Source organism: Plecotus auritus, assembly GCF_963455305.1.
Source record: "Plecotus auritus genome assembly, chromosome: 8".
Taxonomy (NCBI): Eukaryota; Metazoa; Chordata; class Mammalia; order Chiroptera; family Vespertilionidae; genus Plecotus; species Plecotus auritus.
In genome coordinates, this window is record NC_137782.1 from 10,734,082 (window position 1) to 10,756,693 (window position 22,612).

The 22,612-nt window shown below is 52.5% G+C and overlaps 1 protein-coding gene across 2 annotated transcripts in view; it reads left to right on the forward strand.

Moving 5' to 3' along the window:
- Nucleotides 1–10,634: 10,634 nt before the first annotated feature.
- MYO5B (myosin VB) overlaps nt 10,635–22,612 on the forward strand; it is a 223,144-nt gene continuing 211,166 nt past the window's right edge. The window contains exon 1 of one of the 2 annotated variants that reach the window (XM_080684268.1): nt 10,635–10,850. In XM_080684268.1, the coding sequence (XP_080540394.1) occupies nt 10,824–10,850 (27 nt within the window). In that variant the 5' untranslated portion in view covers nt 10,635–10,823. The remainder of the gene's footprint in view (nt 10,851–22,612) is intronic. The other variant, XM_080684267.1, reaches the window with a different exon arrangement.

Genomic DNA, 22,612 nt, shown 5'->3' on the forward strand with positions numbered 1-22,612 from the left:
GAATGACACTTCGTATCACAGTTATTTTCCTCACCTGGCTGACTTTATCCCACCTACCGCCTAAAATGCTCACCCTGTTTTGTGGGGGGTTAGGCCTGGGAATCTTGGGCGCTGTGTAAAATATGTTTTACTGGTTAAGTTTTTAAAAAGGTAGAAACGAACATGCTCACATTCCTAACATTCAACATTAAAATTATCTTCACTTCTTTGAGTTTCCTGCCAGGGAACTCTCTCAGGGATGTTCATATGGCAACTCAGTTTTACATTATAAACGCTGTCATACTGCTTCACATATCATATTTCTAAAGTATAATGGCTACACAGTAATCTACTGAGGTAGTGTACTATAATTTATTAAACATTGGCCTTTGTTTAAAATTTGTCACTACTACAAATTACACTGTAACAACAATATTCATTTGAATTATTTCCCTAGGATCAATTAATTCCCTGGAGTGGGATTTCTGGGTCAAAGGGGATAAACATTTTCATATTTTGCTTTCAACTGCCACATTTGCAAAGGCAGTTTTTAGAGAGGTAGGCTTTTTAGAGAAATGTTTTCAGGGCCAATTGGTATTCTCTCTGTAGATTTAAAATTTATTTAAGCAAATTATATGCTAGACTCTCGAGAGTTTTGGTTTTGAGTTTTTATCTACTAATAAGGTATATTACATGAACTTATTTGCAGGTCCTAAATAACTTTGCATAGGTAGGATAAATGCCATTTGGTCATGTTATATATTTTTTAACATGTTGCTACATTTCATATATATATATGTGTATATATTTATATACACACCATATATATGCACCATGTTGATCTTGGTCTATTATATATCTTGGATCTAGGCCTATTGCGATGTCTTTGTCTGGGTTTGTTATCAGTATATTGTTGGCCATGTAAAGGTGTAAGTGTGGGGCCCTAATCAGATAGGGCTGGTGTCCTTATTTATTTTATTTTATTTTTCCCATCACATTTATTCCCTCTGTGCCCTCCTCCTCCTCCCCCTCTCCCCACTGTGTCCTATAAGACAAGGAAAAGACACCAGAGATTGCTCTCTCCCTGCATGCAGAGAAGACAGGGCAGGATGCAGTGAGAAGGTGACCATCTTCAAGACGGAAAGGGAGTGAGTCCTCACCTGAACCAACCTGTTGGCAGCTTGATCTTACACTCCCAGCCTCCAGAACTGTGAGAAAATAAATGTTTGCTGCTTAATTCCTCCCTCCCCCGCACCCCCGTCCCCCCGCTTCCTGGGATTTGTTACAGCAGCCTGAGCCCACTAGCACAGAGCCCTATCTTACTCCCCGTAAAGTCTCTCATGGTGCCTGGCACATAGACACGACCTCAACAAATGTAATCCCCAACGGAATGAGTGCCGCATGGTGCTGGTGGAGCCGGGGTCTGGGTCCCTGACAAACCGGTGGCCAGCTCTATTCCAGTGCACCTAGAAGTCAGACAGGCCACCAGCCCTCACAGCAAAACCCCAAATCTATGACACCAGAAAGTTCGATGCTAAACCTCATTTACCAGCAAAGCCTGACCTGAATAAATGGGAAACAACTTAAAATGATCTATGTTAAAACAAAAAAAACAACAAAAAAAGAAAAGATCTATGTTTTACTGTAGAATTAGTAATGTTTTAAATTACTGGGCACCACCCTTGCTCTGGCTGAGACTGTTACAAAACCAAAGCCTTAGGCATCTGCTATCTGCTCACTTTTCTAAAATCCCGAAAGTTCAGACTTCAAAACATATCTGGCCCCAAGGGGTTTAGGAAAGGATTGTGGACCTGTGGTACATAGGGGTTAATACCAACCCCACAGCTGTCAACCGGAGGAAGACGATGGGACACACGGATTATCCGGTGTGTACATAAACCGCAGTTGCTATTTGAACAGAATGAGCACTAACTGAATCCCAAACTGGGAAGACATGTGATGGGATTGAAAACATGTTTATTGATGTGCACGCCGCAGATGTCAGTGCTGTTTCTGAGCAGTTCATTTCCTCCGCCTACGAAATGTGCTGAGTATACTTTCCAAGGATGTGATGAAAAAGTACAGTATTACCTTGGGAAGCAGCAGCAGTGCAGTTTAAAGTTCAATTGGCTTTTTACAAATTGTACTTAACAACTGGAGAAATCAATAAAAATGCAATTGAAACACCAACAATTATTCATTAAGCCTGTCCACATTAATACTATAAATAATAGGAATAAAAAGAATTTGCTGAATTTACCAAGTTCAGTATATTTTTAGCAGAGCATCTCCAAGTCTTCAGTAACTGGTGCTCTCCGCTTGGCTATGACCAGCCCTCGGCTGGACCCTGTGGAGCACAAGGAATAAGACTGAGGAGGTTACCGCCTTGTTGAAGATCAAGACCTACAAACAGGCCAAAACCAGTTTGGCTCAGTGGATAGAGCATCAGCCTGCGGACTCAAGGGTCCCAGGTTCGATTCCGGTCAAGGGCATGTACCTTGGTTGCGGGCACATCCCCAGTGGGGGGCGTGCAGGAGGCAGCTGATCGATGTTTCTCTCTCATAGATGTTTCTAACTCTCTATCCCTCTCCCTTCCTCTCTGTAAAAAATCAATAAAATATATATTAAAAAAAAAAAAAAAAGACCTACAAACAAGAAATAATCGACAACAGTACCAGGCAACACACAATCAAGTGCTGTCTTAAATACAATCAGGAGAGTAGAACAGACATTGCTGTGCCTTCTTTAAAGGCTCCAGAATGTCTGTAGCTGAGCTGAAGGGAGACACCTGGCTGGAACACGGGCAGAGAGCATGTCTGAGGCTGCCTTTGAAGAGCACTCCGCTTTTTTTAATTTTTTTATTTTTATTGATTTCAGAGAGGAAAGGAGAGGGAGGGAGAGAGAAATAGAAACATCAATGATGAGAATCATTGATGGGCTGCCTCCCGCACACCCCACACGGGGACCAAGCCCTCAACCCGGGCATGTACCCTGACCGGGAATTGAACCGGGGCCTCTTGGTTCATAGATCGATGCTCAACCACTGAGCCATGCCCAACCGGCCAGCACCCCACGGTTTTTGTGTAGGTTTTATGTTTATTTGGAGCAGCTTCTCGGGGGAGCTTTCGGAGACTTGGAAGAGAGCGGTACTATCCGAGTCCCAGTGTGGAGCCACACCACTGCTGCTCTGGAGTTTGAGAAAGGGAGAGGTTTATGATAGGTGGGGCTATCCAGGAAGGCTTCTGGGGAGAGGTGGCACTCGAACTGGCCTTACAGGTTGTGTGAGGTGTAAATGGCCTAGACAAGGAAGAGAATATTTGGAGGTGAGTCTGCTGGCGGGGAGAGTGGGTGACTCTTCCATAGTGAGAAGTGGACTCAACGGGAGGATCTATCTTGGGGCATGAGGTCAGGCCATTCTGGGACAGACCAGAAAGTCCCATACTCCAAATTAGAAAAGGGAACATTTCCTAAACCCCACCAGATTTCAGTAGAATTTCAGTTACTGCCCATCACGCATGCTGTGTGGCCAGACCACCTTTCTTCCTTTCTCACTAAGGGCACAGTCTAGATTGCATGACTTAACACTACTAATACCTGGACTATTCACACCGGGAGGAAGAAGGTGCACTGTTAGGTGACAGGCAACAGGGGCTTAGTAGCTTTGAGAGTTGGTGCCTGCGTGCTCGATTGACTTCTAAGGCCAGTTGAGAGGTCAAAGAACTGAGGGCAGCGGTACACCTGCCTTGCCTGCCAGGAAACTGACTGAGATGATACAAGCAAGGGCAAGCACTCAGCAAATGCTAAATGCTAAAACTCAGCACCAGAAACAGATCCTAAAACATCTCCTGTCCTTCCAGTGAAACCGTGTAACTGCTCACACGTGCTCAGCTGCTGTTTCTGGTGAAGTTACTCCAGGTCCAGAAGAATAGTATGGCTTTTCGAGGCTCTAACATCTTCAAACACATTATTATTACTTACCAACAGCCATTCAGATGTGTTCGGTATTTTACAAGCATTTCTAGTTTGACTTGGTCCTCATTATAGCCATGGGCACTTGACAGGGATTTTTTTTCCTTTTTGTGATGGAGGTATAACATTCATACAGTAAAATGTGAAAAGTGCACAGTGTGGCGAATTTTTTCGAAGGGCTGACTGCAGAGTCTCGCTGCAGCCCAGGAGGCAGCCAGGTCTGGCACCTGACAGGGGGTGCGAAGCTGGAGGCAGCTCAGTGATTTGTAGAAAACTGGGGCGGGGAGAATAGGGCCAGATCAGGATTTAGGGCAATTACACCAAACAACAAATCATCTCATCGTAAATCAAATTCCAAGTCTGGGGCCAAGAGCGGGGGAAATTGATGCGCAGAAGAAATGCAAGGGAGGAAATCACCCAGATTAAATGTGCTTTCCCAACAATGGGCTGCACACAGGCACCCACTGTCAGGAACTGGGGGGATTCTTCCATTACTTGGCAGAGAAATTACTTTTCCTGCCAGAGGAGTCACCCATGCCAGTCCCATTACATAGTAAAAACTACAAAAATCAAGCTCTCTGGCAGTTCCCACTCTGCCTTCAGACCCCCCTCCCCCCATGACATTCATCTCTTGTCCCAGCTCTGCACCCAGTGGACAGGAGCCCACTTTATAACCCCACCGGCAGACACACCACTCATGTCCTTTTCTCACAAAAGGACACAGCTGTCCACCTTCTCTCACACCCCCAAGCCAGTTCTCTCTTCTCTGACCCCAAGCTCACCTGTCCTCAGTCCCATGAGTGCAATGCCCGCCCTCACCTGAAAATGTTCTGGCAAACTAGTCTCAGAGACTGCAATGACTCAGGTTTGGACCGAGAGCTCCATGGACAAAGCTCCTTAGGGCGCCGTGCCACCGGGAGGCGGCTTCAGACAGATTGCAGTCTTCTGTTATTTCATCGTGCACTCGTACGTCAGGAAAGTCAGTTCCTACAGTGGCATCTCTGGGTCAAAGGGACTGTGCATTTCGATGTCTGATCATAATTGCCAAGCAGCCAGCAAGATCCCGTCCATGCTACTGACTAGAAGCAGTTGGATGATGGATCCGGGCTCAGTTATGGGAGGATGAACCTGACCCCTGTGGGTTTCTTCAAGTGTTTTGTATACAAAGAGTGTATGTTTCGAGTCACACCAGAAATGCCAGAACATTTGCTGACACATCTGAAAGGACGGAAAGACACGAAGCTAGACAAGTTGGTGGTGGTTACAAGCCAGTCGTTAGTGCAGCAGCAGCAGCGCGGTGTCTCCGGGGTCTGTAAGAGCACCTAGGCCAGCACTCTGCACCTGATCCCCCGCATGTGGGTGGAGGGCTTGATTGCACTGTCCACACGCCCAGCTTGGAACGTGCCGGCAAGCAGATCACCTCATTTCTTACCTCTCAAAGCACACGGCATGCAGTTCATAGAAGTGTGTATCTTCAGTCGGAACAAAATTTAATTTTGCGTTGTAGTCAGGGTTTGGTGGCCCGAGAGTGACAGTTCACAGTGCTGCCTCAGTCTGCCATGGGACACTGATTAAGAACCACGGACCCCAAAGCCAAGAAGATCCCCCAGGGAGGAGTCCTGGTAGGAGAGTAATCAGAGCATCAGGGATCTGGAAGCAAAAGTAGAAGCAGGTCCAAGCATCTAGGAGGGAATGTTGTGAATATTGGAACAAAGCTATGAAACGTGGACTTAAAACTGGTAGCAGCTCCGAGGCTGAGCCTGCCCGTGGCGGCACCGAGGTGTGAGGAGTGGGGAGCCAGGGGCTGGACCGCTGAGACTCTCACCGCTGGTGGACTGAGCTTTGAGACCAGCTTGAGCAGAACGACAAGATGCTTGAGTCAAAAGATGACTTATGCGTGTGAGAATCTCACAGCCTAATTTATGGAGTAACACATGTTGAAATAGAAAGAGACTGTAAACTTTTAGTTAGAGCATAAAAATAAAATTCTAAATGATATGCTTCCCCACGCTCCAAAGCCGTCGAGGCTGGGGGTGCGAATATGATCGGAGGTGCCCGCAGGTGGTTACTAATGGGCGGGCCTGAAGAAGAGCCGCCTCACGGTGTGGACTGGCAGAGGCTCGCGACCTTGGCTCTGTTTTAGAATCACCCAGAAGTGTTTAAAGCCCATACCCCACAGTGGTCAGCAAACTGCGGCTCGCGAGCCACATGCGGCTCTTTGGCCCCTGGAGTGTGGCTCTTCCACAAAATACCACAGCCTGGGCGAGTCTATTTTGAAGAAGTGGTGTTAGAAGAAGTTTAAGTTTAAAAAAGTTGGCTCTCCAAAGAAATTTCAGTCGTTGTACTGTCGATATTTGGCTCTGTGGACTAATGAGTTTGCCGACCACTGCCCCAGGACAATTACATTGGAGCTTCTAGGAGGAGGCACAGGGCTCAGTTTTCTGGGAGTGATTCCCAGGGGATTCCAATGTGTAGCCAAGCCTGAGAACCATGTTCTTACAGCACGGGGAGGATTTGGAAACAGAAAGCGTGTAATTTACAGGTTCTTTAATTAATGCAAGCTCTGAGGTCTATCCCTTAGCAGGGGTCCTCAAACTACGGCCGCGGGCCACGTGCGGCCCGCCGAGGACATTGATCCGGCCCGCCGGGGGCCGCTGCCTGTCCTGCTTAGCAGCCGACTCGTCCCGGGCCCGCAGTGCGCATAGGAATTTGTTCATAGTTGTTTTTTTTTAAACTATAGTCCGGCCCTCCAACGGTCTGAGGGACAGTGAACTGGCCCCCTGTTTAAAAAGTTTGAGGACCCCTGCCTTAGGGCCTAAGGCATAGGCTTAGACCAACCTCTGGCTCTGATTCCCTCTCACTTTACCTCAGGACACAAGGAAGTCTCACCTGGAATCAGGTGGAAACTTGGGCCCCACAGCAAGACCTTGGTTCAGGGGTTCAATTTTGATTTATTCATGGGTGATATGGGGTGAAGGGCATGCTTTCTGAGCAAGCTGGGTGGGGAGAGATTGCGAGTGAAATTCTCTGCTACTCAAGCCGGGCCTGTAGCCTGCCATCAGCCTCCTAGCTCTTCCCAGAAATGTTCAGGCTGCTCCCAGCCACAGACCAGCTGTGTGGCTTTGGGCAGATCCTGGCCCCTCTCTGAGGCTCAGTTTTCTTTATTTATTTTTTAAATGTATTGATTGATTTTTTTTTTTTAGAGAGAGGAAAGGAAGGAAGGAGGAAGGGAGGGAGGAAGGGAGGGAGAAAGAGAGAAACATTGATTTGCTGTTCCATTTTTCTATGCATTCATTGGTTGATTTTTGTATGTACCTGATTGGGGATTGAACCTACAACCTTTGTGTATGGGGATGATATTCTAACCAACTGAGCTACCGGCCAGGGCCTGAGCCTCAGTTTTCTCATTTGTAAAATGAGACAGTTGGACATTGGCCTGTTGGAAAGATCAGGGAATTATGAAATATTGAAAATGATAGAAAAAGCAAATATAAAACTAGCTATTGGGAAAAGTGTCCAGAAGAGGGTGCAAGATGCTTTGGATGAACTATATGTGACTCCGCCATCCTCTGGAAAGGGGTCCTGTAGCCGGTTACTTGGGAGCAAGTAAGAACGAGGGGGACTAGAGGCTCAGAATGAGTTTAGTGGGTGTGCAGGCTGTGGGCATGCAGGCTGTTGGAGCTGCATGTACTCCGAGCCATGCCACCTCATTTCTCTCCTCCCTTCTCTGCTCCCCAATAGATCTGTCATTTCATCCTGCAGGAGGGCGTCATTACAGTTACTGATACCATAGCCCTCGGCCTTGTGAACAGCCTCTGTGAACAGAGTTCGGAGGTTCTGGAGAAGCACAGAAATAGCCTCTCCCTCTTCCCCCAGAAAAGAAGCCAGTCCTTTTGCAGCAGAGTAAGATGCCTTGTGGGGACCAAAGCCTTTAATTCCATTTAGGATTAAGGTCCAGCTGCCAGCGAACCCCTTCTAAAGGGTGACAGGACTTGCCGTCGTACTGAGTTGTAAAGGACTTAACAGCAAACTTGCAGGGAGCCAGCTTTGAGATGGGGCTTTGTTCCCGGAGGTTAGCCTTACACGTATGGCCAACAGCACTGGTGACAACAGCTCTAAACTCGCTTTGGGGTCATGAACCAGGAGTATGGAGGGCAGCCACCAGGGCACAACCATGGGGGTGCAGCCTACCCTCCCAGTGGTAGGCTCTTCACCATCCTGGACAGTGATGACCCAGCCTCTGACTTCTCCAGGGCAACGGGCTCCCTTCTCATGAGATGCCTGCTCCTCTCTTGACCAGTTCGTATTTCTCTCATGGTTGTCCATCTACCGCCCGGAAACGTCCTCCCTGTGGTCCGGCTCTGGCCTCCATTCAGCAGAACCAGCCTAAGCTCTCGCCACATGACAGATTTTCAAATATTTGAAAACAGTTATGACATTCCCGTCTCCCTTGTTGAGTGCCCCGGCCCTCACCACTCCTCATGTGGAACCTCCTGGATAGGGCTGCTCTGAGGCTCAGACCAGATCACAGAGGTAAACCACCTCAGCAGTATTATTTAAAGGAGGGAAAGAGCACATTTGATTGTGGGATTAGACATTCACAAAGCTCTGGCCAAGAGTAGTAGTCTCCTTCGAGATGGGGTTCAGTTTCATCAGCATGAACTGAGTTTTTAAGTTGGTGGAAGGTCTGGTGGAAGCTAGAAAGTTGGAACTGAGTTGGGGCTGGGGAGAAAGGATGGAAGCAAATCTTTTAGAATTACGGAGCTTAAAACATTCAGGCGCTCAGGTCCTCTCTTGGCCAATATATCAGAATCCCTGAAGGTGGTGGTGGTGGTGGGGGGGGGGTTCTTTAGAGTGGTTCCAGCTCCCCAGGTGAGTTAAATGGGGACCCTGCACTCCAGGGGGGAAGGTCTTCAGTAGGCTGCACTTAAGACCCCTTCCAGGGTGTGGGGCTCTAGAGCAGCCGCCCCAGCGGGTGCCGATGGGCCCCCTGGCTGAGAGCCCCCTTCAGACCCGTCCCTGCGTCAGGCACTTCCAGAAAACCAGGGCCGCCCCTCCTGTACGTCTGCTCCCCCTCCACCAACTCCACCCACTCATGCCAGCTAGCTCCCTTTTTGGCTGAAATGTCTACTCCTTAAAATTTTTTTGTCCTCACACGAGGGTATTTTCCCATTGATTTTTAGAGAGAGAGGAGGGGAGAGAAAGAGACAGAGAGAGACACATCAATGTGAGAGTGACACAGCGATGGTTGCCTCCCGCATGCCTCCAACCAGGGCCAGGATTGAGCCTGCAAAGGAGGTCCATGCCCTTGACCGGAATTGACCCGGCTGCTTCAGTCCCAGGGCTGATGCTCTATCCACTGAGCCAAACCGACGAGGGCATGTCTACTCTTTTCTTTATCTTCCGTTTTGGCTGAAATTCTTTGTTGTTGTTATTTCTCACAGAGAATACTTTTTCCATTAATTTTTTAAACATATATTTTATTGATTTTTTACAGAGAGGAAGGAAGAGGGATAGATAGAAACATCGATGAGAGAGAAACATCGATGAGAAACATCGATCAGCTGCCTCTTGCACACCTCCTACTGGGGATGTGCCCGCAACCAAGTTACATGCCCTTGACCGGAATCGAACCTGGGACCTTTCAGTCCGCAGGCCAACGCTCTATCCACTGAGCCAAACCGGTTTTGGCTCCATTAATTTTTTTTGAGAGAGTAAAGGGGACAAAGAGGAGCGGTCCAGGGAGAGGGAGAAACACCTATGTGCGAGAGACACATTGATTCACTGCCTTCTGCTCTGGACTGGGTATAGACCCCGCGACCCTTTGGTGCGTGGGCCGATGCTGTCCGCTGCGGGCCGGGGCTGAAATGTCTGCTCTGCTGAAGCAGAAGAGGGAGTGAAGCGGCTGCGGGCAGCCAGCGCACTGGCAGAGGAGGCAAAGCCGCAGCATGTGGTGGGTAGCGGGAGAGGGGCGGGGAATGTGCGGGGAGAGGAGAGAAAGTGTAGACTTCCTGGAAAAGCACGCACCCTTCTGAGCTGGGTGGTGGAAACCCACCTGGAAGCTGCGGGGAAAACCGCCAAGTGGAGTGATCCAGCCCCACCTTTCTGAGAACGCAGGGCGTTCAGCTCGGCGGGAGACGATCCGTGGCAGAGCCAAGACACCCTAGCAACCATCCACGACACGACTGGGTTTTAGTAAAGAAAACACTAGCTGCTGTAGACATCGCCTTTTATTCCTCTCGGCCCCTCTCTGGCTCTTCCCCCTTTTTCCTGGTCTGCACTGCGTCCCCGCCCCGCCTCCCGGGCACAGCCGCGTGGACCGGAGCGAGGGCGGCAGGTGCGGCACCGGCGCGCACCTGTCCCGCTGCGCCCGCGTCCAGCAGGGGGCGGCCCGCGCCCGCCCTCCCCGCCCCGGGCCAGGAGGACCCCGCGGCGACGGGGGGCGGGAGGGCGCGTCCAGCCCGGCCCTGCAGGGCGCCAGGCGGCGGCGGCGGCAGCGCCCGGGCCGCCGGCTCCCACGCCCGCCCTGCCTCCTCCCTCGCCCGCGCGCGCACCTCCTCCCATACCTGCGCGGGGAGCGGCCGCTCCTCCCCCGCCCGCCCGCCCGCCCGCCCGCCCCTCCGGCCCGGCCGCAGGACGCCGCCGCGGGAGTAAAGGTCGCGGGCTGGGAGCTGCCGGCCGCGGCGCCTCCAGGAAGCCGGCGGGCAGGTCGGGCACAGGGACGCGGAGCACAAACTCTCCCCAGCCCGGGAAGATGGCGCCAGGCGGGCGGGCCGCGGACTGAGCCGCCGGGGCCGAGGAGCCGACCCGCCTGCGCCCGGGCGCGAGCGAGGCCGTCCGCGGGCACGGCGCCCCGGCTCGGCCGGCCGCGGGTCATGTCGCTCAGCGAGCTCTACAGCCAGGTGGGTGCGGGCGCGGGCGCGGGCGCGGCGGGGGCGCAGGTGAGGGCGGCGCGGCGGGCCAGCGCGAACCCGGGCGCCCGCTCCGCGGCTCGGGGAGTCGGAGCGCGACCGGAGCCCTCCCCCACCCTCCTGTCGTCTCCGCAGCGCCCTGAACTTCGGGCGCTGGAGAAAGTTTGCTGGCCGGGAGCGCCCGCACGCCCGGCCTCGGCTCTGCCCCTGACGCCCCCAACTCAGTCCGACGGCGAGCCGCGGGGCGTCGCCGCCAGCTCCCGGGCAGTGCGTGGGGACAGCCCCCCGCGGGGGCGCCCATCGGGGTCGGGACCCCACCCAGGTGCTCTGCAGCCTGAGCTCTCGAGGCGACCTCCTAAGGTGTCCGAGGCGTCCTTTCCTCCCGCATACCAGCGAGGGGGACCCCGGACTTGGGGGGCAGTTCCTCCACCTGGGGGTGGAGAGAGAAGGGGTCCCAACCTGGTGTCTGGGGTGCGGCGGCCGGAGGCGGGGTGGGGGAGGGGGAAGCCGTGGGGCAGCGCGAGGTGCTCCCGGGATCTCCGAGGCGAGGCAGCGTGTTCGCCACCCGCGGGAGCGCACGCCGGGCGGCTTCATTGCTGCGGGGAGGGGTCGGCGTAACGCGGAGGGGGGGGGGGGGAGAAGGGGTTCCAGGTGCCTGCCAGGTGGGGCGGAAGCGTGGGGACAAGGGCGGCGGGCGGACACTCGCGCTTCCACGCAGTGGCTGTGGGGAAAGTTGGGACCAGCCGCTTCCCGAGCACCGTGGCCGAGCCCCTCGGGGTCCCTCCGGTTTCAGCTTGGCGCTGGGGTGGGGGGACAGGGGCCTATAAAGACGCACCCCGGCCCCCTCTCTTCTTAAAATAAGTTTCGGATGTCCCGACGCTTCGCCTGTGTTGTGGCCGGGACACTTGACTGTGTCCGTGCGCACGTCCGGGTGCTGAGAGGGGTGGGGGTGGGGGCCGGGGAGTGGGGGTGCGAGCCCCAGCTCCCGGCCGGGCCGCCGGTCTGCGCAGAGGGGGAGAGCTACTTCCGCTTCTTCACCTGGCGGGTCCGTGTCGCCGCCTCGCGTGGGCGAGACCTCCTGCGGGTGGGCCGGCTTCTTTTCCTTTGGCGAATTTTCTAATGCCGCCTCCTTTCGGGGGAGGGGGGCGGGGCCGGACTGGAGGGCACGAGGTGGCCACCGAGGGTGTCATCTGTCTGGGGTGGGCTCTCAGCTACCTCGGACACCCCCCCCACTCCCACCTGCCCTGACAGATGGGAGAGGAGGGGCTGAGGCTCCAGCCGGTGCGTGACCCCCTCAGGCGCTTCGGCTTTGGAAGGGCTCTTCCCCCACCCCCTTCACCCGGGGCGGAGCTCCTGAGCTCAGGCTTCCGCTCTTTCCGTGAAGCCGGCCTCAGGGACTTCTCTGGGGCCTGGGACCAGGGGTGCAGGGGAAACCCGAACCTGAGTGTAAAGCGCTGAGCTCTGTCACACAAAGCGCTCCAAGTTGCCGGTCGCGCCCCCAAGGAGCACGAGTGATGGGGTGAATGTACCTGCAGCGCATCACCAAGTCCTTTCATCGGGCCTGAGTGACGGCTGTTTTATGAAGCTGATGGGCAGCGGAGTGAGCCCTTCACATTTGGAGCCCTCCTCAGTTCTCACTTTGAAAGATGAGAATGAACATTGGATTGCTTCCAAAGATAACACTTCAGAGGAAAACACATTCAGTCTTAATTAGAAACGAGCATATTGCAGGCTAACCTGGAATGGTGCGTTAGCGGGAGTCTGCCCTCAAGTTGTAGGTGCTAGTCCCCAATTCAGGAGGTGGGCAACACGGCTCACCAGGAGGAGGTAACGGGGGACACGCCAGACATGAGGCTTCATTCGTGTGAGGGTGTGGCATCATCCAGAAGGAGTCGTTAGGGTTTCTCCCTGGGGCTGTGGGGGACTGGGCCTTGCTCTGGTAATGGGTTTCTAGCTCTTAAGCGTTGTTCGATGTAGGAATCTGAACTGCAGGTGTTTCTGTGGCCTACGCAGCCCGTCCAGCTTGTGTTTGGGGCAGTGGCTTTTCTCTCCGGCAGCGAAACACCCGTGCCTGCCTGTGAGAAGCAGCCGCATTGTTGTCTGACCATCATCACCTCACTTGCTAGGCTGGATTCTCAGGGCGCACATGAATCATAAGGTACACAGAGAAACTGCGTGCTGCTCTGATTCTCTGCGTTTCTGAGGAGATGACCTGCTCATGTTAGAACAGCATCAAAATGGCCAGTGTTCCCTTTCATTCTTAACCTGCTCGTGGGCTTGTCTAAGGAGGACGCTGGCTCCAGGCACGCACTTCAATGGATTATGCAGGATGGAAATAATTACCCATTGCACCAACAGCATTTATAACTGGGATGGAAATTTTAAGGCCCTTTATTGATTGGACCTGTTGCTTTGGCGATACAGCTGGAAGATGTTATTGAAATGAGACAGATGTTATTGAAATGAGACAGATGTTATTACTGGAATAAGACCCATATTTCCGTCTATAAGTGAGCTGTAAGTATACACAGTCTCAGGGTTTCAGGTAAGGACTTAATCCAGGGGTCCTCAAACTTTTTAAACAGGGGGCCAGTTCACTGTCCCTCAGACCATTGGAGGGCCGGACTATAGTTTAAAAAAACAACAACTATGAACAAATTCCTATGCGCACTGCGGGCCCGGGATGAGTGGGTTGCTAAGCAGGACAGGCAGCGGCACCCAGCGGGCTGGATCAATGTCCTCGGCGGGCCGCATGTGGCCCGCGGGCCGTAGTTCCAGGACGCCTGACTTAATCTGCTAGTCTGTTCCCGGTTATCTAAGAGAAGACTTCTTCCTTCCCCCTCCCTCCATGTTGCTGCTCTCCTCTTTTTCAGTCAGCTCTCCAACCGGCAGCTCGCGTGCGATGTGGATGTATTCCTTTTGGAGTTGATTTTAGTCGTTGGCAAAGGGCACTTCCCATTACAAAGCATTCCTGCTTTCGGAAGACCCAACACCTCGCCCTCGAGAAATCACTTCCTTGGTGTTGAGGCTTCCCTGGGTGGGAAAAGGACATCGAGCGCACGCCCCACACTCGGAGGGTGATGTCAAAGTGAGTCAGCCCCCTCCACTCTTCCAGCAAGGCGGGGCTGGCCAGGGCTCTCTCATGAGCCACACGGAACTGGCAAGTGTTACGGCTTTGTTTCCAACCCACAGGAAAAGAGTGTGGGCTCATGTAATCTGTACAGGTCCCACACATGTGCAAGCATGGCGAGGACAGTTTAATGAAGATAATTGCCGAAAATAGTCTGATTTTTAAAGTGTCAAATCCATAACCTCTGCCTCGGGCTGAGGAATGCAAGTCTTCTCCTACACAAGGGTGGTTCTGGATGAAATTTTTTTTTAAATTTTTTTTTATTGATTTTAGAGAGGAAGGGAGAGGGAGAGAGAGAGAGAGATAGAAACATCAATGATGAGAGAGAATCATTGATCGGCTGCCTCCTGCAACCGGGCATGTGCTCTTGACTGGAATTGAACCCGGGACCCTTCAGTCCACAGGCCGATGCTCTGTCCACTGAGCCAAACCAGCCAGGGCTGGATGAAATTTTAAATATTGCTCTTTCAAGTGATACGCTTTTCGGCATGCTTCTCGCCAGCGGAGTGACTGGAAATCACCAGACGGAAACCTACCTTTAAGTAATCCTTTCCTGCTTGGGTGTTAATGGACAGGTGCTGGTTTTTGGGGTGCTGCTAGGGGATGGCTTTGAGCACAAGGGCCTTTACTCGAAGGCTCCGTTTGGGGCTAGTCCTTTTGTGCTTGTGTCCTCTAACTGTCTCTTCCTTATGGATCAGGTCATGCAGGTTTCTCCCGGTACCACTCCTTCCCTCCCCCGAGCCCCCCCCCCCCTTTTCCCCTCTCAGGTGGGCCTAGAAAGCCAGTGGGCCCTACGTGGGCCTGCCGGTAACCATCAGAATTTCAGAGTTTCCGTGCAAATTGTCAGTTCACAGGGCCTGTCCTCTGCCTGCCTGTTGCCTGTATGCACCAAACAAGCGTGACCTGCACCCCGCCCCCCATTGGTAGTCTTTCTCATGTCACATCTCCCAGTTGGGCTGAGATGGGGAGGACAGAGGCTGTATGGAACACTCGGGGAGCCTCCAGTGTGTATCGAGCTCTGCCTTAGGGGCTTGTTTGGAAGATTGTCCCCTAGGTCCCCCTGAACCCTCATCCCCCCAAGTCCTGCTGGAACTTCTGTAGCCATTTGCGGACACCCAGGTTCCCCACTCGGGCCTCTTGGAAAAGCTTGCTTTTTAGCTGTCAGTTTCTTCCTGTTTGCTGTTGGTTAAAGTGTGCCTAATACTGCATTTCATTAGCTGCAGCAGAGTCCCCATCAGAGGCTCCCTGAAGCCCCAGGTCTGGTTGGAGTGGAAGTATATTACTGCACTTAACTTTGCTTCCACAGAGATGGCATTCTCTCCGTCAGGGGCCAAGGCACCTCGGAGTGGAAACTAGACATTCTGGATTCTGGCAAGATTAAGAAAAATACTGTCGTTTTCTGTGGTAAGGTTCAGCTATAAACTACACTGCTTACAATATAGAATCCAAATACCGCCTCCCCAGGTGTGTTTATCACAGTACAGACAGGATTTCTCCCCACCCTCCCTGTGTCCTGCAGCGGGATTTGTCACAGGGACCGGGTGACAGGGAAGAATTACTACAAATCAGGAGACAACCAAGGCCGGCGGGAAAAGGATCCCACGCCCCCACCTCCCCTGGGAAGGAGCAGGGACAGTCTGGAAGACGTTGCAGACTTAGGCTGTGCTTTCTGTCTGCTGTTATAGGTTTAAAGGACAAGGAAAAAGCAGTTTTCACCATGTGCCCCCTTCCCCTGTTAATACGAATGATCATTGGAACAACTCATACAGGGCAGGAAAGGCAAGGCTCCGTGCCCCCTCCCAGAAACAGCTACTCTTAACCACTTGTGTGTGGCCTCTGGACCTGACACTAGGGTGGTCTCAGGTGGCTGCTGGGCACTTGAGGTGAGGTGGCCCCTACAGGGATGAGCTGGGAGCATACAACACCAGATTTCCAAGCTGCAGTACAAACGTGAATGCTAAATATCTCATTCATACTTTAAAAAAAATATATTTTTATTGATTTCAGAGAGGAAGGGAGAGGGAGATAGAAACATCAATGATGAGAGAGAATCATTGACCCCCAGCCTCCTGCACACCCCCTACTGGGGATTGAGCCCACAACTCAGGCACGTGCCCTAATGGGGAATTGAACCCTGACCTCCTGGTTCATAGGTGGACACTCAACCACTGAGCCACAGTGGCCAAGCCGATGATTTTTCTTTCTCTCTCCCTCTCTCTCTTAAAAAAAAAAGTGTCCCAAATATAGGCCCCCAGAGAGGTTCCCGTCTTCAAAAAGGGCTAACTGGCCCCGCTGGTGTTGGTCAGTGGTTAGAGCATCGGACTGCACACGGGAGGGTTGTGGGTTCGATTCCTGGTCAAGGGTAGGTATCCGGGTTTCTGGTTCGCTCCCCACCCCCTCCTGGGGCTTGTGTGGAAGGCAGTTAATCCATGTGCCTCTCTCACATCATGTTTCTCTCTCCCCCTCCCCCTCCCACTCACTGAAAAGCAATGGAAAAAAATATCCTCAGGTGAGGATTAGCCAAAAAAAGTAAAAAGGGTGTAACAGTGTAACAAAAGAGAGAGATGTACATGCGTATGTGTACAAACGAGAGAGTAAGATTATTTCTGATTGTAAATGTAACCATCCTTTCAACGACCTGCTTTCCAGGCACTTTGCCTGGCACCATCTCCCCCTTAAAGCCCCACAGCGAGAACATTCTCTTTCCTGCTGTCTAATGGGCATCGCTGCCTCATGGGCGTGTTCCTTTCTCAGCTATGCGTGGAGAAGCTGGGATGAGGCTCCTGGAATCGCTCTCCCACCCGCCCACGTAGCCAGAGGTCTTCCCCTTTCTGGGGGCGCCCTGCTCACCGCCTACCAGCTGGGCACGTGTCTGATGGAGAGCGAGCCCATCGCCCTCGCTCGGTGTCAGCGTGGCCACCCTCCCAGCAGGGGCACCTCAGCTTGGACACGCGGAGGGGCTCTTGGTGTTGTGGTTCCGGTGTGGCTGAGCACCGGTGACACCGTGCTCTTTGCTGTGGCAGTGACCAAGCTTATGTATCTGCGCGCCCAGTTCGTGGCTCAGAATGCTCCTCTGACTTACATGTATCCACCGACTTCCAAAGCACTGGCCTTCCTGGAGCGAGCGGTTCTAGCAGTGACACGGGCCCAGTCGGCTTTTCTGTCCTTTGCTGAAGAGGCTCGTCATGAAAAGTTACTGGTTTTTCCCCCGGGAGCTTCGGCCATTGTAAGATTCAAATGCATTGTGACATGAAATTCTGAAAGTACTGAGAACATCCAGATGCCTCTGCATGGAATTCAAAGAACCCGGCACTCGGAGGTTCAGCCGAGAGACCAGCCTTTGCGAGAGAAAGGCACCGGGGCCGCAGCGTGCCAGTTCCGCGGGCGTGGTGACCGCACACGGTGCGCCTTTGGGGGAGGGTGAGAGGGTGAGATGTCCGAACTGGCAGATTGTGCTGTATTCAGCTCTCGGCTGCGTGCCCTGCCTTTCACTTCAGACTCTGGTTCCGCTTGCATTTGCTGACGGCCCCCCCAGTCCCCATGCAGTCCCACCCATGACGTGGTGCGGGCTCAGGACATGGTGACTGACTTGATTATACGATGCCCTTGTCACGGAAGGTGTTTCGGATGAGAATACATACAGAATGAGACTGTTTTTATGAATTTCTGAAGTCAGCAAAACAATCCAGGGAACGCCAGGGAATGGGAAAGGAAAGCTGGAATGGTAGCTCCGGAGGGGGCAGTGAGGGGGCCGGAGCGGGAGCAGCGCTGTTGGCGTCTGCTAGAGAGCAGGTGAGTGCGCAGGCATTCATCTTATTACCGCACCTTACCAATTACGCACCCTAGAAAAGGCGATGCTGCAGAAAATAGGATGAGCTCCAAAGCCAACTTTTAAAAAGCTTTGAGATTTTCTGATTCTCCATTTTACTTTTTTTTCCTTCATTTTTAAAATTATTCCTCTGCCTGGCTTATTTCACTTAGCATTCTCCGTTTTACTTTTTTATGTGCATGCAATTGATGGTTGAGCGTCTGTATTGGCAAAACTGCTCTCATTGACGATCTAGGTTGAATCGTATGCTCATATCCCGCCCCGTTGCCAAGATTCAGCTTTTTATATATATATTGATTTCAGAGAGGAAGGAAGAGAGAGATAGAAACATTAGTGATGAGAGAGAATCATGGATCGGCTGCCTCCTGCACTCCCTCTACTGGGGATCCAGCCCGCAGCTCGGGCCTGTGCCCTGATGGGGAATTGAACCGTGACCTCCTGGTTCCTAGGTTGATGCTCAGCCACTGAGCCACGCCGAAGGGCAGGTCAGCTTTGCGTATTGTGGAAACAGTAAATGCCACTGAGTGGGTTTAAAGCCCACCTGTGCGCTGCTGTTTCCGGGCCAAGGCCCTTCGAGGAAGGGCCTTCTCCCAGCAGGGGCTACCTGCACCCTAACGTTGCCTTCTCCTGTCATTGTGGCTTAGAGTACCCAGTGAGGGGCCCATCTGTTCCCTATTTCTGTGCCCAGAGGCTTGGCACAAGGTTTGAATGTGGAATAACAGCGAAGCAACGTTTGTGGATGTGAACGTTACTATAGCTGCCTTCTTTCTGAGTATCCTAATTTTACACATAATTTTGAGTACACACGCCTACGTATATATATTCTGCACTTAACCTTCCTATCATTTACATGAAAAGCATAAGCTCTTTATTTTTTCCCAATTAACTCTCAAGGTTTTATCAGCGATCTCATCAGAACTCGGCGATATTTGCGTGATTGGGTTGAGGCAAACATGAATCTGCGTCGTTCCTGTGAGAGCAGACAAAGCAGGTGGCTTTCAGAGGAGACAATGGTGAATCGGGACGGTGATGATCCTCCTCATAGTTTTCACCCCAAGTTTCAGGCCCTCTTTTCTATTCATTGCACCCCGCCCGCCGGGGTGTGCGTCAGCGCCCATACAGGACGCAGAGAGGAAGGACCGGTCCCTGCAGGGTAGTCTTTTGACCTTGAGTTCTTCCAGTCCAGGGGTTCATTGGCTGTGTGACTAAGCATCACGGAGGTGTTCGTACATTAAAAGGAGAGACATGGCTTCATCTCATCTCATCAGATTTCATCACACTCTTAATTGGCCCGTACTCACTAATGAGGGCTGACGTTAATTTGTAAAATAAGGAAAATGCGAGTCTCCTCAGCTGCAAACTGTTTCTTTGCTATCAAGCTGCTTGCTCTTTTTAATTGTCATTTTATTGGGCGTGTGTGTGCGTGTGCGTGTGCATGTGCGTGTGCGTGCGCGTGCGTGTGCGTACGTAACTATTTAACAAGCTGCATGCCCTGGAATGATGAGAAGGGCCTTATACTGTGATTAGTTTTATAACAGACATGCTAGATCCTTCCCATCTGCACGAATGCTTTTTCTTTCGGGATAGCCTCTTTGGCAGAGGGGTGAGGATACTGGAGTCTGTCAATACCTCTGCTGAAATTGGCTTTAAATCTGATGGTGTGTGTGTCCTTGTTTCGTTTATATGGTGCAATAACTTTATGCCTGGAATGTAGGCTTTCTGTCCTGGAAATAGCCAAGAGTTATTCAGAGAGCTGAGCTGCTTGAGTGTGGTAGGGAAATAGCCAAGAGTTATTCAGAGAGCTGAGCTGGTTGAGTGTGGTAGGGACTGACTGACACAGTTCTATTACGGACTAAGTGTGACTTCCGGGTGCTCTCCTGTATCTCCTCCGCAGGAAGAGTCACAGCCAGGCCTCAGGGCTCTCCATGCTCCCTCAGCGTAGAGCTCTCGGGTGGGCTGTCTGGAAAAGACTCATTTGCATGTAGCAGTTGTGGTCTGTTTGCTTAAAAACTTTAAGGCTCACAGAATTTTATAGTTAACACTGATTTATAGTCCCACTTCATTGTATTAATATCCACACATAGATGGGTATATATGGGTATGTAATTGCCTTCATGTTATGACAAGTGGAAAGCATTAATAGATATCTGTTGATTGAATAATCGCATGGAGAGTTTATTCCACTTCCTAAAATGCTCTTTTGAAAGCAGATGGAAGGAAGCTCTTTGTATGTTCCTTCCCCTGTAATGTTAGCCGCTGAATAGAAGATGAGACAGGCGGATAACATAGCATTAATCACAGTAGCCAAGCGTTGTAGGTGCTATCCAGTGTCCATCGGGGTGAGTGGGGAAGCAAGATGCGATCTGTCCTTGCGTTGGCATGTTATTCAGCCTTGCAAAGAAGGAAATCCTGGCACATGCTACACCTCAGGCGAACCTTGAGGATATTATGGTCAGTGAATACTGCAGTCACCAAAGGATCACACTGTGTGATCCCCCGTCCATGGGGTACCTAGAGGAGTCAGATTCATAGAGACGAGAGTAGAATGGCGGTTGTGGGAGGGAGCGGAGGCCTGAACTGTACACTTAAGAGGGCAAATCTTATATTGTGCGTTATACCTCAATAAAACCATAAACTCTAGGGGAAAAGGGGGCAGAAAAAAGAGATTAAAAGCATAACCTTCCGACTGGGTAGGCCTGGATTGTGAGCCCTGCTTTCCCCTTTAATCAGCTGTGTGACCTTAGGCACCACTTACCCTCCGGGCTCGGTATCTGCAGAACAGGGTCAGAAGCTTAGGGCATGCTGATGAGATAAGAGGGGAACTTGGGAGCTGTTGCTAGGAGAAGTCTTGTCCTTGGGGAAGCCCCAGGCCTAGGGCGTGTGGGGTGAGAGTCTGAAGGGCTGGGAAAGGGCTCCGGCCGCTCACTCAGCGCTCACTCAGCCACTGTAGCTTCTCTCTGCAGCCGGCCGCCGCCAGCCTTGGCTCCTCTCCCTAGCGGAGCACCAGCCCTGATGGAGAAGCTCCAGGGCTGTGCGCCTGCTTTCCTTTTTGAGGTGTGGGAAGAAAGGAGCAAACGGCATATTAAGGTTCCGGCTTTGAGGACTCCCCCATCATCTCAAATCTTCATCCCTAGAGCTTCAGACCTAGACCTGACTGTCCCGTAGCTTACAATCGGGGGGCTTCCCCCACTTTGTGCTGAGAGAGCATCCCACCTGGACACCCCTGGCGGACGCCGGGTCTGTCTTTAGCCCCTCCTGGCACTTGGGGTGCTTGGCTTCAAGGGCATGTCAGGATGTGGGCTCTCTTCTGAGGATGCTCTCTCAGGAGCCAGGCTTTGGCCGGTCTGAGCAGTATGGCCTGACAGGCACAGCACTGGGGAACCAGAAAGATGCTCGCGCCCCCCGAGACTGTACGGACCAGGCTATCCTGCCAGCAGCTGGGTGCATTGCCTTCCACGCGGGTGCCATCACCGGATGCAGGTACTACCCCTGGCTCTGCCCTTTCTCCTGCCTCCTCACCAGGCCTTTCTGAACCTCCAGGCCCCGTTTAGATCGGCTCCTCTGTCTGCCTGTGATTTCATGGCTGCTCCCTAAGCAGAACAGCTCTGAAGCTTTTGTGGAGGGCAGCCTCTTGATGAGTGCACCTGGTCCAGGTGGCTCCACCTCCAGGAACTTCCCAAGATGGCCCAGTCCCCGGGAACCGTGCCTTTCCCTCAGCAGAGGCTGTGGGGGTTGCGGGCACTGGAGCCATGGTTTTCCCACGTGGGGGCACCTCAGAAGGACCCCCAGAGCCAGTGAAAATGTAGATGCTGCCTTTCACCCCGTCAGAGAGGATGGGGGAGGCTTTTGCTGGGCCTGGTTTCCTTTCTGGCCAGATCCTGGTCCTTTAGGGTCCCCGCACCCTCCCGCCTGAGCTCCTAGTCTGGATTCTGACCACCATCAACTCCTGCCTGGGATTCGGGCGATGGTTTCCATGTCTCGCTTGCTCTCACACCCTAAAAACGGTGCTGGGATAGGGACCTTACAATCTGCGATGACAGACAGCCCAATAATAACCCTTTTCTTTTTTGGGTTTTGTCCATCTCTGCTGAACGTGTTCTAGGTCCTTTTTCTCCAGTTGCTTCCTCCCCCCGTGCCCCCCCTCCCCACATTCCTCAACCTCTGTAATCCATCCTTAATAAAGGCCCTCGGGACCGCCCGCTGTTCATATCCCTGCAATCTGACTGGCTGTGTGAAACCAAACCCCACCGGGCTTGCCGTGGGGTTACACAACACGCAGCCCTGTAGAGAGTTCTTGCTGAATGGGACCGACGCGAAGGGGATCCGTCTGAACTGGGCTCACGTCGCAATGCGAACCATCTCAGAAATCAGAAACGGCCTGAGTGCCGGCCACGGAGTGGGGCCGTGCGGGGCTGTAAGTGACACCAGCAGGAGCAGGAGCCCGTGTCGGAAACCCCGGGGCCAAGTGCAGCCGCTCATTAGTTCGGCCGCGACTGCTTTGCCCACGATCCCAGTCGGTCAGCCCTGGGCTCAAGGCTGGAATGTAAAATCGCGCCTCATGCTTCTAGGGCTTTGCCAGGGGCTCAGTGGCCGCGCCTCCCCGCTGAGCTGTGTTTATGCATCTCAGGTTTTTTCTGTTAGGTTACTGTGCAAGGTGGACACCTAAAGAAATCGTGATTTTTCACGTACTTACTCCCTGTGGCCAATGGTGGTTAGTCTAGCAGCTCGTTCACGGCACGGCGGTGGGGAAGGGGGTAGTTTTCGGGGGTACCGTCGGTGATCTGAGTGTTACAC